Source organism: Microcebus murinus, chromosome 22, assembly GCF_040939455.1.
Source record: "Microcebus murinus isolate Inina chromosome 22, M.murinus_Inina_mat1.0, whole genome shotgun sequence".
Lineage (NCBI taxonomy): Eukaryota > Metazoa > Chordata > Mammalia > Primates > Cheirogaleidae > Microcebus > Microcebus murinus.
In genome coordinates, this window is record NC_134125.1 from 794,841 (window position 1) to 810,310 (window position 15,470).

Below are 15,470 nucleotides of genomic sequence, written 5' to 3' on the forward strand. Positions count from 1 at the left end.
AGAGATGCCTGTGAAACTCGGGGACGCACACAGCTGGGTGCGGGAGTACGGGACGGCAGGGACCTTACGAGCTAACACAGACACGTGCCTCAAAGGAGCGGACCACACTGAATGACCCTGTGGGTCTCAGTGGCCCTACATGCTACGATAAAGGTGAAAGGTGATGTTTGTGAGTCTGCAATGACCTAAACTTCTTCAAAAGGATCCTTTACATCAACAACAACAGAGACGCTGAGTGGTGAGGGCGGCGCACAGCATGAGGGGCAGGCCAACCTCTGCAGGGTGAAGACGGCTTCCCAGTGCCTCTCGGTCATGCCCTTCACACGCTGCATCTCGTCAATGACAAGGCACTTCCAGCGCATGCGCGCGAGGGCGGCATAGCCCCTGAAGAACTGCGTGTAGGACGTGAGGCAGACGTGGAAGCTGTTGGGCGTGGCCCACTCCTGTGGCACAGAAAGATGAGGTCTCAGCGTGGTCGTGCTCCTTGTCCTACCATCAGTCACCTTGACAAGAGCGACTTCCAGAGCTGTCACCACACGTCAAATAATCATAGTTCCCACCTGTCCTAATTTTACTCGGATTTCTTAATAACTTGCTATTCTTGCACAGAAAATGGCTGAGTTTATATTTTTACCTTTTCCTCTAGGAGTCTGAAGCACTTTTGCTGACAAATCAATAAGTTGCTTTGGAGGTGCCGACAATCATTATTTGGAAAATAAAGAGATTATCATACAGGATCCTGAAGACCCTCTTATTTCTACTAGAAAACAGACAAGCTGTTATAGTGCATAATCTGAATACGGGAAAAACATGGTGATAAGAAATGTGCGGCTGAGGCCAGGCACAGTGGCTCGCACCTGTAATCCCAGCACTCAGGGAGGCCGAGGCAGGCGGATCGCTTGAGCTCAGGAGTTCGAGACCAGCCTGAGCAAGAGTGAGACCCCATCTCTACTAAAAATAGAAAAACAATTAGCTGGGTGTAATGGTGGCACATGCCTGTAGTCCCAGCTACTCAGGAGGCTGAGGCAAAAGGATCCCGAGCCCAGGAGTTTGAGGTTACTGTAAGCTTGGCTGATGCCGCGGCACTCTAGCTGAGGCAACAGAGTGAGACTCTATCTCAAAAAAAAAGTGAATACCTATGTTGCAACAGACTACACTACAAGCTTTTTTTTTTTTTTTTTTTTTTTTGAGACAGAGTCTCGCTTTGTTGCCCAGGCTAGAGTGAGTGCCGTGGCGTCAGCCTAGCTCACAGCAACCTCAAACTCCTGGGCTCAAGTGATCCTTCTGCCTCAGCCTCCCGGGTAGCTGGGACTACAGGCATGCGCCACCATGCCCGGCTAATTTTTTTATATATATATCAGTTGGCCAATTAATTTCTTTCTATTTATAGTAGAGACGGGGTCTCGCTCTTGCTCAGGCTGGTTTTTGAACTCCTGACCTTGAGCAATCCACCCGCCTCGGCCTCCCAAGAGCTAGGATTACAGGCGTGAGCCACAGCGCCCGGCCTACACTACAAGCTTTTAAAAAACAAATTAAAAACTAGAAACAGTGCTATATCTTGAACATGTCCCCTCCAAAACTCATGGCAGTAGCATCAAGAGGTAGGGACTTTTCTGCTCTCATGAATGGATCAGGGCCTTGCACAAGGCTAGAGGGGCCTGGCCCAGGCCCTCCTGCCCTTGTGGACCATCCCCATGTCACATGTCACACAGCGTTTGACCCTTCCACGTACACAGCGACAAGGCCCCCCTCCTGGAAGCGGAAACTGGGCCCTCACCAGACGCTGGCTCTGCTGCTACCTGGACCGCCAGCCTCCAGACTCCAGCCTCCTCACTCAAGCAATCCGCCCGCCTCGGCCTCCCAGAGTGCTGGGATATAGGTGTGAGCCACCGTGCCCGGCCTCAGCCACACATTTCTTATCACCATGTTTTTCCAGTATTCAGATTATGTACTATAAAAGAGACATAAACTCTCTTGTTCTGGATTACCCAGTCTGTGGTGTTTTATTATAGCAGCACAAATAGACTAAGAGAGTAAAAAAATACATCTCGAGGCACTATTTCAGCAAACACTATAACACGGTAACATCTAAGAGTAAGCCAAAATTTTATAGCCAATGAAAAACTGTCATCAATATACATTAATGTATAGTACTAGTACTAAAAACTACCAAGTAGACAGGGGAAAAAAGTCCAAATTTCTTCCAGAAACTTACCTGTACATTACAAATATTCCTCAGAAAACATTTTCATGGAAATTATTTTATGAATTTATAATTCACACCTCAGGATACACCACAATTTCTCATCTATGCCCGTGGACGGTCAGTGGGGCCCACAGGTAGAAAGGACTGTGGCACCTCCAGAGAATACCGTGGCTCTAGAAGGAAAGTCCCTCACTTCCTAGAGAGTGAGCTGAGCCCTACACTCACCTGGGCCTGTCCACACAGGCCCTCCTCGCAGGGAAGGACCAGGCTGATAGGGCACCATCTCTGCTGTCAAGGGTTTCAAGATCTAGGAACAACCTGGACGTTTGGTATCTCACGAATAAATGATTTACAATAATTACATTGATAATATGTCTTCACATTTTTAAATCTGTCTTCTATAAAAATTAAGATGTCTTTCGGTTTAGTTTTATTTTATCTTTTTAAAAAACATACCTGTCTCTTCGCTTTGAGTTCTCTGTGACTGCCAATATATGAGAGGGTTTTGAGCCCGGGACACCAGCGTTTCAATTCAAGCTCCCACTTGAGTATGTTACAACTTCTCACGACAACAAGATGAGGGCCCCAGTTACCTGCAAAGGGGAAAACCACAGAATTTCCCAAGGGAAAAAGAGAAAATTTTCCACTTTAATCTGTCGAGTACAGGCACGCAGCACCGTGTTTGACCAGAGAAGCTTAATACACGTGTGTCAGATGTGCGGCCGCACAGCTGGAGCAGATGTCGAGACACCAGCACAGGCCTCTAGGGCCACCCGGGCACATGGCACCTGTCCTGTGGCTCCCACGGTGACGTTGCAGGAATGCGATGCCTGACCCGGAGGAGGCCCTTCATGCACACATGCTGAATGAGAAATTAGCTGGACAACTAAAAATATATAGAAAAAATTAGCCGGGCATGGTGGGGCATGCCTGTAGTCCCAGCTACTTAGGAGGTTGAGGCAGGAGGATCGCTTGAGCCCAGGAGTTTGAGGTTCTTGTGAGCTAGGCTAGGCTGACACCACAGCACTCTAGCCCGGTGACAGAGTGAGACTCTAAAAAACAAACAAACAAAAAACTAAGGCAGGCCTGGTGGCATGGGCCCAGTAGACCCAGCTGCTCAGGAGGATGAAGCGGGAGGATCACTGAGCCTAGGAGCCTGGGACCAGCCTGGGCAACACAGTGAGATCCTATCTCTTAAAAAAAAAAAAAGTAAAAATAACAACTTAGCACATAACTCCATTCTTTGAAAGGGAAAACAGGCCTGTGTATGCCTATCTAAATGTGTCTGGATAAATTTAGGAGAAGGCTGGGCAGGACACATATCACACTGTCCTGTGGTCACCACCTGCAGACTGAAGTAGGTAAGTGGAGGAGACATTTTCCTTTAAAAACGAAAAAGAAAACTAGACAAATTGGTGAGTTCATAAACCATTTTTACTGTGTGTGAGTAGTCAGCATGTCACACCTAAATTCTCAAGGGGTAAAGGACTCTCGGGGAGCTGGAAAGCTCTGGTCACACAGTGATGAGAGACTCAAGAGCCCAACCTGGGCTGGGGAGCCAAGTGCAACAGGAAACACAAGGTGACACGCCCGTGGTCCACCCCAGTGCAGTGGTGCAGCAGGCAGCACCCAGCACCCTCTGCCAGCTCTTCCCTCGTGGGGTGCACAATCTACTCCCTCTGGGACCCCAGGTACCCCTTCTCTCTCCAGACAACTCACTACGCCGAGTTCCCTCTGGCCCTCCGCAGGTGTTCCCTGCACAACCTGGCGGGACACACTGACAGGGACAGCTGCACAGATGCCAACTTTGCGCCGGACAAAGCCACTTCCTGACAGGCTCCCCTCGTGGCCAGCCCCGGCCTTTCTAACCGCATCTCCACCATCCCCTCGCTTTCCCGCCCTGACTCCAGCCTTGGCGCTGTTCCTGGACACACCACCACACCACCTGCACCCGCAGCCCCCACACGCTCCGTCCCATCTCCCAGCAATCCCTGCTCTGGCCACCAGGCTCTGACCCTCCACTGGGTCCTCCGCCCACTTCAAGGCTCCTCGTTCTAGGCTTATCTGTCCGCGCCGGCATGGGGGTCCTGGGGGCAAGGGTGCACCCTCAGGGCCTAGAAAAGCACCTGATCCTGGGCAGTCACCAGGTAAGGTCCTGAGGAATGAGTGACTGACTGATTCCTTCAATCGTTCAATTCATGAAATAAAATGCCCTGTTTTTTCAAGTATAGGCTACTTTCAATTTTTACTATTTTACTATTTAAAACGTTTACTACTATAAAATTTTACTGTTATAAAAATAATAATAAACACTTCTTTCACCTAAATAACAAAATAGTGGTTTTTCCATCTTGAAGAAACTATATAAATATATATATATAACTATATATAAAAACATCTACTTTAAAGTACTACATTTAAAACATTTTGATACTTAATCAAAAATAGAAACAAATCAATGGAAGAAAATTATGAGGTCAGAAGCTGATACACTTATACTTAGAAAATGATTATGAGATTAAGCTTTTCAGAATAAAGAGTAAGGAAGCAGCCAGGTGGTATGGCTCACACCTGGAGTCCCAGCACTTTGGGAGGCCAAAAAGGGAGGATCTCTTGAGGCCACGGGTTCAAGATCAGCCTGGGCAACACAGTGAGACCCCATCTCGACAAAAATTAGAAAAATGAGCCAGGATGGTGGCATGCTCCTGTTGTCCCAGGTACTTAGGGGCTGAGGCAGGAGGACCATTTCAGCCTGGCAGTTTGAGGCTGCAGTGAGCTGTGATCACACCATTGCACTCCAGTCTGGGTGACAGAGAGTCACAGTCTCAAAAAAGAGCAAGGAAGAATTATTTAATAATAGTGATTAACAGTTTGGAGGAGAAAATGTTTAAAAGAAGCTGCTTCTAAGTTGACGGGATAATCAGCCAAGTGAACACCTTCCTCTTCCTCCCTCGGCCCCATGCACTCACCCTCCACACCCTCCACATTCCACTTGGTTCCATCCGCCGGAGCACCCACTGGGTCACCACCCTCTCCTTAGCTGACCCTAATGAGCCAAAGGTGTCCCTCCTGACTTCTAAAACTCCCATGTGAAGCAGGCAAGGCCATGCCCACACGCAGGTGGAACCATTCATTCTGAGGTGTTCACTAGGCATTTCCTTAGCAAGAGGAAGAGCAGTGAGGCCTGTCCTGTGTCAGAGACAGTCACGCCCACTTCTGCAGCCACGCACAGAACAGGAGGCTAAGCCGGGTGCCTGACCCAAAGGCCGAGAGAGGAAGGGGCACTCCAGGAGGCCAGAGGGCCCGCACAAACCATGTGCCCGCCCAAGGGCTGGAGAGGGCACACAGGGGCAGGGCAGCCCACACTCAGGCTGCTCAGGGCTGCTGGGCCCGCACGGGGCACCACACCCGCTCTGTAAGGGACTCAAGCTGGTCAGCAACACTGACCAGAGAGACAATCCAGCAGGAGAGGAGACAGGGGCATGCGTGTGACAAGGTGAGGAAGACGCAGGGGCCAGCATGACCAGCCACACCACAGGCAATGCTGACTGAGGGCACGGTTGGCACACGGCTGAGAGCCCAGTGGCCCTGACTCACACTGCTCTAGAAGCAGCACGGGCAGCTCTGCCACCTGCTCTGCTGCCCATACGCTGCAGGATGGCACCTGAAGTCACAAAGCTCAGCCACAGCTGGGTGGGTCTCTATGCATATCTGATTTTAAAAACAGTAAGTTACTCCATCTAATGTTAACTGTGAGCAAGTTTTTTATTCGTTCATGCAACAAATATTTCTGAGCCTCATTCTGCTCAGGTCAAAAGACAGGTGCAAAGTAGGTAAGAAGACCACACCCCCCCTCACATCAGGTATACTGGCCTAGTGTCATGCCTTAGCAAATCGGTGTTGTTAAAAAAAAAGAACTCTTACCTTCGTTACAAGCAAGGTGTGCAAAAAAAGCAATGATCTGCACTGTTTTACCAAGCCCGGCTTCATCGGCCAATATGCCATTGAGATTCTTCCGGTAGAGTTTGGCCAGCCAGTCCAAGCCAATCTTCTGATAATCTCTGAGAGCCCCATACAGCAAGGATGGGGCGTTAAACTTCACCTGCAGCGACAGACCAGCCAGAGAATGACTGCTTGTCAACACAGCCACCAGAACATTCTCTTAAAACCAACATCACGGTCAGGCACGGTAGCTCACGCCTGTAATCCTAGCACTCTGGGAGGCCGAGGTGGGAGGATTGCTCGAGGTCAGGAGTTCGAAACCAGCCTGAGCAAGAGCAAGACCCCATCTCTACTATAAATAGAAAGATATTAATTGGTCAACTAATATTATAGAAAAAATTAGCCGGGCATGGTGGCGCATGCCTGTAGTCCCAGCTACTCGGGAGGCTGAGGCAGGAGGATCGCTTGAGCCCAGGAGTTTGAGGTTGCTGTGAGCTAGGCTGACGCCACGGCACTCACTCTTGCCTGGGCAACAAAGCGAGACTCTTGTCTCAAAAAAAAAAAAAAAAAAGAACCAACATCACCACAGTCACAAGACAAGCTGAGTGGGAAGCCATAAAAATGGTCTATAGAAAACAAGAAGAGAAAGATCTAGAACTGCCTTTTCTGACAGCGTCTGCGGTTGGGATAAAGTGCTTCTTTGGAAGCAAGAAGCGCTTTCCTCGTCAGTCACTAAGACACGTGTGCTTGCTCACAAAGACCCGTCCCTCACATGCAAGCCTCACCGAGGTGGAGACCCGCGCACTGCCCTTGGGAAGGATGGCTTCAGCCACGGCAGTGACCTCCGCAACATCCTTGGTGTTTGGTTTCCCAATGTTCATTCTCTCCGCGGCTTTAAACTGATCCATGATGAAAAGTGAGTCGATGAGAACCAAATCCTTCCGACACTCCCTGTCACCGGGACAGTCTTCCACGTCTATAACAACAGTGAAACAAAGGGAATTGGGGGCTGCTGGGATAGTTTTATGAACGTAAACATTAAAAAAAAAAAGAAGAAAGAAAGAAAGAAAAAGTTTATAGAGCCCAAATACTTCAAATACAGAATTAAGTATTAATTTTTTGTTTATAATCTATCTTATCTATCTAAGCAGTGCTATCTGGATAAATGGGCAAGAATTCCCACGAAACTATAAAATTTAGCACCATTCTGGAAAGCTCTCAGATATATGATTTGCCTCAAATAGCCTGGTATCTGGAAAATGTCTCTACAGAGATTAGGAGCTAGTATCATGGATGGATTTTTGGGTATCTCAGGGTTTAGTGATCTCCCCTCCACCACCAAGAAAGAGAAAATCAGAAATGTTTCCTAAACGTGGGAAAGAAGGAAGGGGCTGACTCTCCTGCCTCTGGGCCCCACTGAGAGGCCCTGAAAGCCCTGGGCTTCCCGAGGAGGCCCACGGGACCTTCCATCACGGGAATGGAAAAGGAAGGTAGACTCTGTCTGGTCTCTGGTGTATTCTGTGTACCTGTGTGGAATGTCTAATAACAAGTAAAATAAACTACTCAGAACTGGTACGTTAGACAAACTTAGCACGGCTTGAAAAAACAGGATAATATCTAAGTCCATAACACAATGGCTTTTTTTTTTTTTTTTTTTTTTTTTTTTTTTTTTTTGAGACAGAGTCTCACTTTGTTGTCCAGGCTAGAGTGAGTGCCGTGGCGTCAGCCTAGCTCACAGCAACCTCAAACTCCTGGGCTCGAGCGATCCTGCTGCCTCAGCCTCCCGAGTAGCTGGGACTACAGGCACGCGCCACTATGCCCGGCTAATTTTTTTTTTTAATATATATATCAGTTGGCCAATTAATTTCTTTCTGTTTATAGTAGAGACGGGGTCTCGCTCTTGCTCAGGCTGGTTTTGAACTCCTGACCTTGAGCAATCCGCCCGCCTCGGCCTCCCAAGAGCTAGGATTACAGGCGTGAGCCACAGCGCCCGGCCCAATGGCTTTTATAAACCTAGAGAAAAACACTTCCACATCCTTCACAACTTGATCAAGTGCTCTGATAATTGTACTAAGTTAATAAATAAAAAGCATGGGATAATTTAATAAAACTGTATTCAATATAAAATTACATGTTAAATACATTTCCAATTTTTTCTTTCACCAAACTAAAAGAAATTTTTTAAACCTCATGTTAGGCTTTCACCTGCATTCTAGCTTTTTTCAGTCTGGAGTCTTTAAAAATGCCACAAACGTACCTTCTTCTTCGCTTGTCTCCTCGCTGTCAGGCTTTGGCTGGGGCCATTGGAAACCCGGCAGGAAGGCGCCTTCGTACAGCTTCACCAGCTCCACCAGGGGCAGCTCGGCTGGGGGGGGGTGCAGGCAGAAAGGCTGTTACTCCCTGGCAACAGCGTCCTCTCACTGGGGAGGCATGGCAGCCAGGACAGCCCGCAGCAGGGGTACAAAGGGGATTCTTCCCACATACATTCCTTTTCCTGGCTTTAGATTATTCCTTGGAAAAAGAATTTATTTTCTAAAAGCATATTTATTTTTCTAAAAACTTAAAGATTTTGTCCATTACTGATACTTTGTAAAAAAAAAAAGAAAAAAATTTTAGACTTTGTAAGATGAGAATCTCTGAAATGAAAAAACTTAATTTTACTCATAAAAATATCTGAAATTATCTAATAAGTGAACTGTAACACTACAGGTTAAGTAATAAAAATATAAAAACGAATACCACTGATAGAAAATAACCACTGGATACCAAAAAACACAGAAAAAAATGTTCAAAAAGTATGATAAAAGACTGATAAACTTTTTGTGTAAATCACTGACCCTAACTGCTTTAAAAAAAAATACATTATCAAATGGGAAAAGGGTGTGAAGCTGTTTCACGAAAACCACGGCACCAAGGGCCAAGACAGCTTTACCTAAGCATCTCTAGAAATCAGACATTTTTTACCAAATTAGCAACCATCTTAAAATCATGATTAGAAAAATAGAATGAATCAGATATTCTCCAACACTGCTGATAATAGCGCATAAAGTGGCTTAATTTTTCCAAAAATATATTTTTCTATGGAAAGCTGAAAAGCTCTGGAACTACAGCCTTGACCTCATTGTCTCCCACGTGATGAATCTCCCCAGAGCCATTGCAGAAACCTGGACCCAGATTCGTGTTCAAAGAATGTCCACATGTCAGCTGCAACAGGGAAAACACTTGCACTGGGCCATGTATTTGTCATGCGTGAACTTTCTGCACGTGCAACTGTGGATCAGTAAAGACTGCAGGCTCAAAACAACAAACGTCACCTGTCCTAGCAGAGCCAAGGTAAAGGCACGTCCATTTAAGACAAGCAAGAATCCCTGGGAATCCACTGGCTCGTGATTTAAAATACTCGTCACACTGGACTGATGCATAGATGTGCGAGAAAGGAAAGTCAAATTAGGACGTGAGGGTGACCAGGCTGCGACATCTGGCACACCACTGGTGGCTAGGGTAGATTCGGCCGATCTGGCTAATTCAACATGCAGCCCCTTACTGTAGTGAAGCTTCCTTTTCATTTCAAATTGTTGCTTTGTCCCCTGGTTCCCTGGGTGAGAGGTTGTGTCCTCTCCCAGGCTCTAGCAGCAGCTCGTCTCTCAGCTAAGCCCCCTGGAGTCCTGGCTTTCGTGGTTTCTGAATCACTGCATGCACCTCCATCTCGTCCTCTCATGCTATGGTTCACCTATCTCATTCAACCGCAGTCCTCATCTGCTGGACGGCACGGCACCAGGATGCTCATTTCATCCCACTTCTGGGATGTTTCACTCAGGGACACTCCCCGGGCTATTCGGCCGACGCCACCACAGAAGAGGGCAGAAGTCTGGTCCGCCCAGAGGAGGCCTTGTTCTTCAGGATCCCCTGGATGGGCCAGTGCGAGCCTGTCGAGGTCACCATTGCTAGGTACTCTGGCTGTCAGCTTAGGCACAGGGTTATGGAAGAGAAGGGACAGGAGCTCACAGACACCAGCCAGGCAGCCACAGAGCCCACTTGGGGCTAAAGCAGCCACACCTGCTATCTCAGAAATGGCTACCGGCGTCCTTCTCACAACACAATGACCCTGATGCCACAGCCCAATGCTGCGCAGGTGGTGGCCCTTCGAGGACCCTTGCCGCAGGCGCTTAGCTGCGACTCGTGGAGAGACACCAGCCTAGTTCTCATGACTTTCTTAATAACATTTTGTTTTCTCTAGCTTACTTTACTGTAAGAATATAGCATATAATACATATGTTAAAGCATACAGAATATGTTAATTGACTGTTTATGTTATCAGTAAGGCTTCCAGTCAATAGAGTATTGGTAATCAGTTTTGGAGGAGTCAAAGTTATACATGGGTTTGCAACTGTGGGGGGAGGCGGCACCCCAACCCTGGCGTTGTTCAAGGGTCAACCGTATCACTAAGTTTTTCTCATCAACATTACAATGAAAAGAGGTTGAAGGAAACAATGTTACTAAAGCGCCTGCCGTATGTTTTGTCTGTGACATTGAGGACTTACCATACACTAAAATTAAGAACACTTCTCACAAAAGGCACCACAAAGAGAAAGGAAAGACCCGTCACCAAGTGGGACAAGGTCACTGCAACATGGAACTGACAAACAATCACATCCAGAGCATATAAATGACACCCACAAGTTGATAAGGAAAAGAAAACCTGATATCAAATGGGAAAAAGACAAAGGAGATAACAAAAAGATGCTCCACCTCGTTAATCACCAGAGAAATGCAACTTAAAACCACAACAATATATCACTTGTCACCAGACTGGCAAAAACTTCCAAGGAAACAGTAGCAAGTGTTCCTGAGATGCGGAGCTCAGCACACCCACCCTAAAAACGCTGGCGGTGTTTTGTGAAGCTGGACATGCCCCAGCCCTGCTCTCGTGCTCCTCAGCAAACACAAGTCACTGAGCACCAGGCCTGGGGCGAAGCTCACGACAGCAGGGCCCTAGGGCAAGCACAGGGAACAAGCCAACACCCGCTAACAGCACAAAAATAACTGGTGACATATTCACACTGGGACTACCGTTTGGCAGTGAAAATTAACACAAATACAACGCCACACAACGATGTGACGTGAACTCAGAATGTAATGGCCGAGGGGAAAGGGCGAGCCGTAAGCCTGTGTTTGACTCCGCTCGTACAGAGTTTTGACACAGGGAGACGTGCGCAGGCGACAGGGAGAGGGAGGGGGAGGGCCATGCGCGACAAGGCAGCCATGGCCTCCCGGGCAGAGGACAGCGGCAGCAGGAGGGACGTGGGGACTGTGGTTCTCCAACAGGGCAGTGCTACTGGCCACACCAGTGCCTGACGGGTTACTACTTATGTCTGACACATCATTTTTAAACTTTTATACCTACTTCATGCTTAGCAAAAGCAGTTTACAGTAAGATGCTGGCAGCCTACCTTCTTTGGCTAAATTAGAGAGCTCTGCCTGGTGGTCGACGGCCCCCTCACTGGCTTCCTCCTCCTCGATGGTCTCCTCTTCGTCCTCCACTGAAATGGGTACCACAGGCATCAGCCAGGGAAGCAACCGGCCTCCATTCAGTGACTACGCGCGGCACAGCTGCACAGCTGTGAGCGACCTGAAGACACTAAGGCTGAGTTTTTAAATGTCTCAGGTTAAATCTGGAAATCATAGTTTAATTAAGTGAGCAGGAAACTGAGACCACACTTCCATTTCAGGCTCTGGGCTACAGCACCGGCTTTTCAATACATGACAGACACACACACAGAGTGATGTTACCCTCCACCTGCCCACCAGGCCCCACTGCAGAAAACCCACCAGCGTGCTGCTCAGGACCACCGCGGACTCACCCCCGCCCGGACCACACGCACCCCGGCTCTCCTGCCCTCCACGACCACAGCCGAGACCAGCACCCTCTGCTCAGACCTCCAACCCTGAACCTGAACACCACCCGCAACAGAGGTCTTGGCTCTTGGTGAAGAAAAGAGAATCTAGCAGCAACCCAGCAGCAAAACTCCTGATGATGGACGATCTCTCCACCTGGAGGCCTGGCTGGGTGAACGGCACCTTCTCCCCCTCTCACTGGCTCCTCCCACCAACACTCACCCAGTCCCCACTTCCTGTCCCTGATAAATGACGCAACACTACAGCCATCTAGTCGAGCTCCTCATTCCTTCACTGTGAGACCCCCTCCACCCACTGCCCACCGGGTGGGCCAAGGCACCTGTCCCAACCACACAAGTCCCTGGAGCCCTGAAGGCTTCCACTCCTGACTGTCTCCACGCCCTGGCAGTGAGGGGCAGGACCAGCCTTCCATTCCCCTGGAAAGGCCTTCGCCCCTTCAATCCCATGGCTTCCAGAGAGGAGAGCTTTGGAAAGGAACAGTCAAGAGGGGGCAGGGTGGTTAATGTGTTTTTGAGTTACACTAAGACATCCTTAAACCTTAAATGAAAATCAGTCAAATAAACAAAGTCTGTTTCAACACAGTCACGGGCCACATAACATCATTTAGGTCAACAACGGACCGCACATACAACAGTGGTGCCACAAGATTACAACACTGTATTTTCCCTGCACCTTTCTATGTTCACACCACAAACGCTCACCACTGTCACAGCGGCCTACGGTATTCAGAACAGAAACGTGCTGCGCAGGCCTCCAGCCTTGCAGCAGTAGGCTGCGCCCACAGCTTAGGTATACCGTAGGCAGTGCCATCTAGCTGTGCGTAAGGACAGGCACCTAACGGCGTGTTTCTCAGAACATCGCCCGAGTTACGCGATGCCCGACTGCACACAGACCTGCTCCTGAGAACGCAGGAGAGTGTGAGCAGTGGAGAGGTGCATCCACGCAAACCTAGCAACAGCTCCTGGAGTCCAGGACAGGGAGAAGGTGTTCCCCACGAAAAAATGATCTAATTATTTTCCAGATAACAAGAAATAGACAAATCTCTTGTATCCCACTGTGTTCCTCCTGTCACCTAAAAGGTCGGCGTTATATTCACCCACAAGCGCAGGAGGATGCTGTTGGGGATTCTGGCATCAGCCCTCAGGGCACAGCACGCCGAGGGCACACGAGCACCCGGGTGGGAGAAGCACCTCGGCCATTCGCTCCAGGTGTCAGTCTAAAGTGTTCTGTGTTTGGTGCGTTGGCTGCTACAGTCACCACCAACCATTCACAGGGTGACGTGTGTTGGGGGGAAGACAGAGAATGAGACAGGACTGCTCAGCTTCACAGCTTAAAGTTATAAACTGTACTGTTATTTATAAGACCCAGAAATAAGAGAACATAAATCCAATAGTGTCACGAAAGAAAAGAATGGAATCTCCCTCAAAGCAAGTTAGACTGATACCACCACCCCATGCACATTATACAAAGCAGTTACTACTGTGGTTACTACTGAGCCTCCAACTTCCCCAAGCTAATTCCCCCCTTAGGTGCTCCCTGGCCACTTAAATACCCACAAAGAAAACCATTTCCGATCATGTGTGTGGCCAAGACTGCAAGCTGCCCCGAAGCATCTGCTCTCCACTTTCGCCCAAGCCCACTGCTACCTGCACTGAGCCTCACGCCCAGCCTCCCCGGGGCAGCAGCTGGCCAGGGACGGCAGGGAGCAGCACTGCTGGGCCTCCCGGGCGGGGCTTCGGCACACGGGCTGGTGCTCTGACTCATTCTCACCTCAGAGAGTAGCTGGAGCTGCAGGCACCACTGCCCAGAAGAGTAGCTGGAGCTGCAGGATCCACTCACCCAGACAGGAGAAGGGGCCCTGAGAACCACTAAGATGCCATCGTGCTGACCGTGTACCCCCAGGCTTCTAGCTTATCTGAGCCACTGTTACTGATATTTTATTTTTCCTGTCATATGCAACAGAACTTCATCCTGACAGAGTTTCATGCCAACAATCTAGCCAAACTCCCCCTGAATGCCAAGTAAGAATCAATACACGTGGCCGGGCGCTGTGGCTCACGCCTGTAATCCTAGCTCTTGGGAGGCCGAGGCGGGCGGATTGCTCAAGGTCAGGAGTTCAAAACCAGCCTGAGCAAGAGCGAGACCCCGTCTCTACTATAAATAGAAAGAAATTAATTGGCCAACTGATATATATATATAAAATTAGCCGGGCATGGTGGCGCATGCCTGTAGTCCCAGCTACTCGGGAGGCTGAGGCAGAAGGATCACTCAAGCCCAGGAGTTTGAGGTTGCTGTGAGCTAGGCTGACGCCACGGCACTCACTCTAGCCTGGACAACAAAGCGAGACTCTGTCTCAAAAAAAAAAAAAAAAAAAGAATCAATACACGTTCAAATATCAACCCTTCACAATCAGAACAAGTCACTACACTTTGCCAAATCAAGCCAATAACCCCACCCTGATGCTGGCCCAGAGCTGCCTGGGAAAGCGCAGGCCTCCTGGCACCTAACCAGCACCACCACAGTGTCACACAAGTGTCCTCTGACACGCTGCTCCTGTCCTTCCTGTCCCTGAGCCCAGGACCCACCCGAGACTGCAGCACCACAGTCCCCATGGGTCTGGAAAAAGGTCGTAAGCTGACGGCCACAGACCGTCCCCAGCTCACACACACCCAGTGGTCATGCGCCTGTTCTCATTGGAATAAGGCACCAACACCTAAAATCCACATGGGCCCTGACAAGCCGGGCCCGGCAACCACGGGCCCCACCCGACCACCAGGGCCGCCCTCAAGGCAGGCACAGCCCTGGACCGGCACCACGGAGCACGGCCCCAGTGCTTGCAAAGATGCGCCTCAGTGTCCAAACCTCACAAAAGCAGACACCATATGCTGCTCCAGAAAACACCCCACGTCCTCCACAGACACTGAAAAATACTCTGCACTGAGAGAAGTCTGGATAAACACCAAGGTCAAACCTTCCACTTGGTTTAAAATGGCAAGACTAAAGCCAAAGTCACCACAGCTCTGAGGTTCCGGCAGCGCCAAGAGAGCGAGCAGTCCACGTGCGGCAGTGGGGAGAGCCCTGCAGATAGCAAAGACAGCACCAGGGGGGAGGGGAACAGACCTTCGTCGTCAGTTAAAGATGTGCTAGCTTTTCTTTTTCTTCCAGACATTCCTGAATCCTGAAACAGAAAAATTACAAACATTAGATCTTAACACACAGGACGGGAAACCAGGCCAGAATTGTCTGTTCAAGACGTTTGCCCATAGGACAGCGGGAGCCCCAGGGCGAGCTTGCCCAGCCCTCCCCAGCCTTCACTCAGGGTACTGGCGGGTAAGGACGTGAGTATGCAATCACTGCGTTCAGCAGCTGTGTCTTCCTGACTTGCTACATGAACACCCAATGTGAG

General features: G+C 49.2%; 1 protein-coding gene across 6 annotated transcripts in view; it reads right to left on the minus strand.

The window, feature by feature from the left end:
- Positions 1-15,470, minus strand: part of LOC105879464 (E1A-binding protein p400) — a 99,017-nt gene that overhangs the window by 48,813 nt on the left and 34,734 nt on the right. For all 6 annotated transcript variants that reach the window (XM_075996405.1, XM_075996403.1, XM_075996407.1 and 3 more), the window contains 7 exons: positions 15,185-15,242; positions 11,599-11,688; positions 8,406-8,513; positions 6,934-7,124; positions 6,131-6,308; positions 2,663-2,799; positions 274-443 (listed from right to left, as the gene is read on the minus strand). In XM_075996405.1, coding sequence (XP_075852520.1) covers positions 274-443; positions 2,663-2,799; positions 6,131-6,308; positions 6,934-7,124; positions 8,406-8,513; positions 11,599-11,688; positions 15,185-15,242 — 932 coding nt within the window. The remainder of the gene's footprint in view (positions 1-273; positions 444-2,662; positions 2,800-6,130; positions 6,309-6,933; positions 7,125-8,405; positions 8,514-11,598; positions 11,689-15,184; positions 15,243-15,470) is intronic.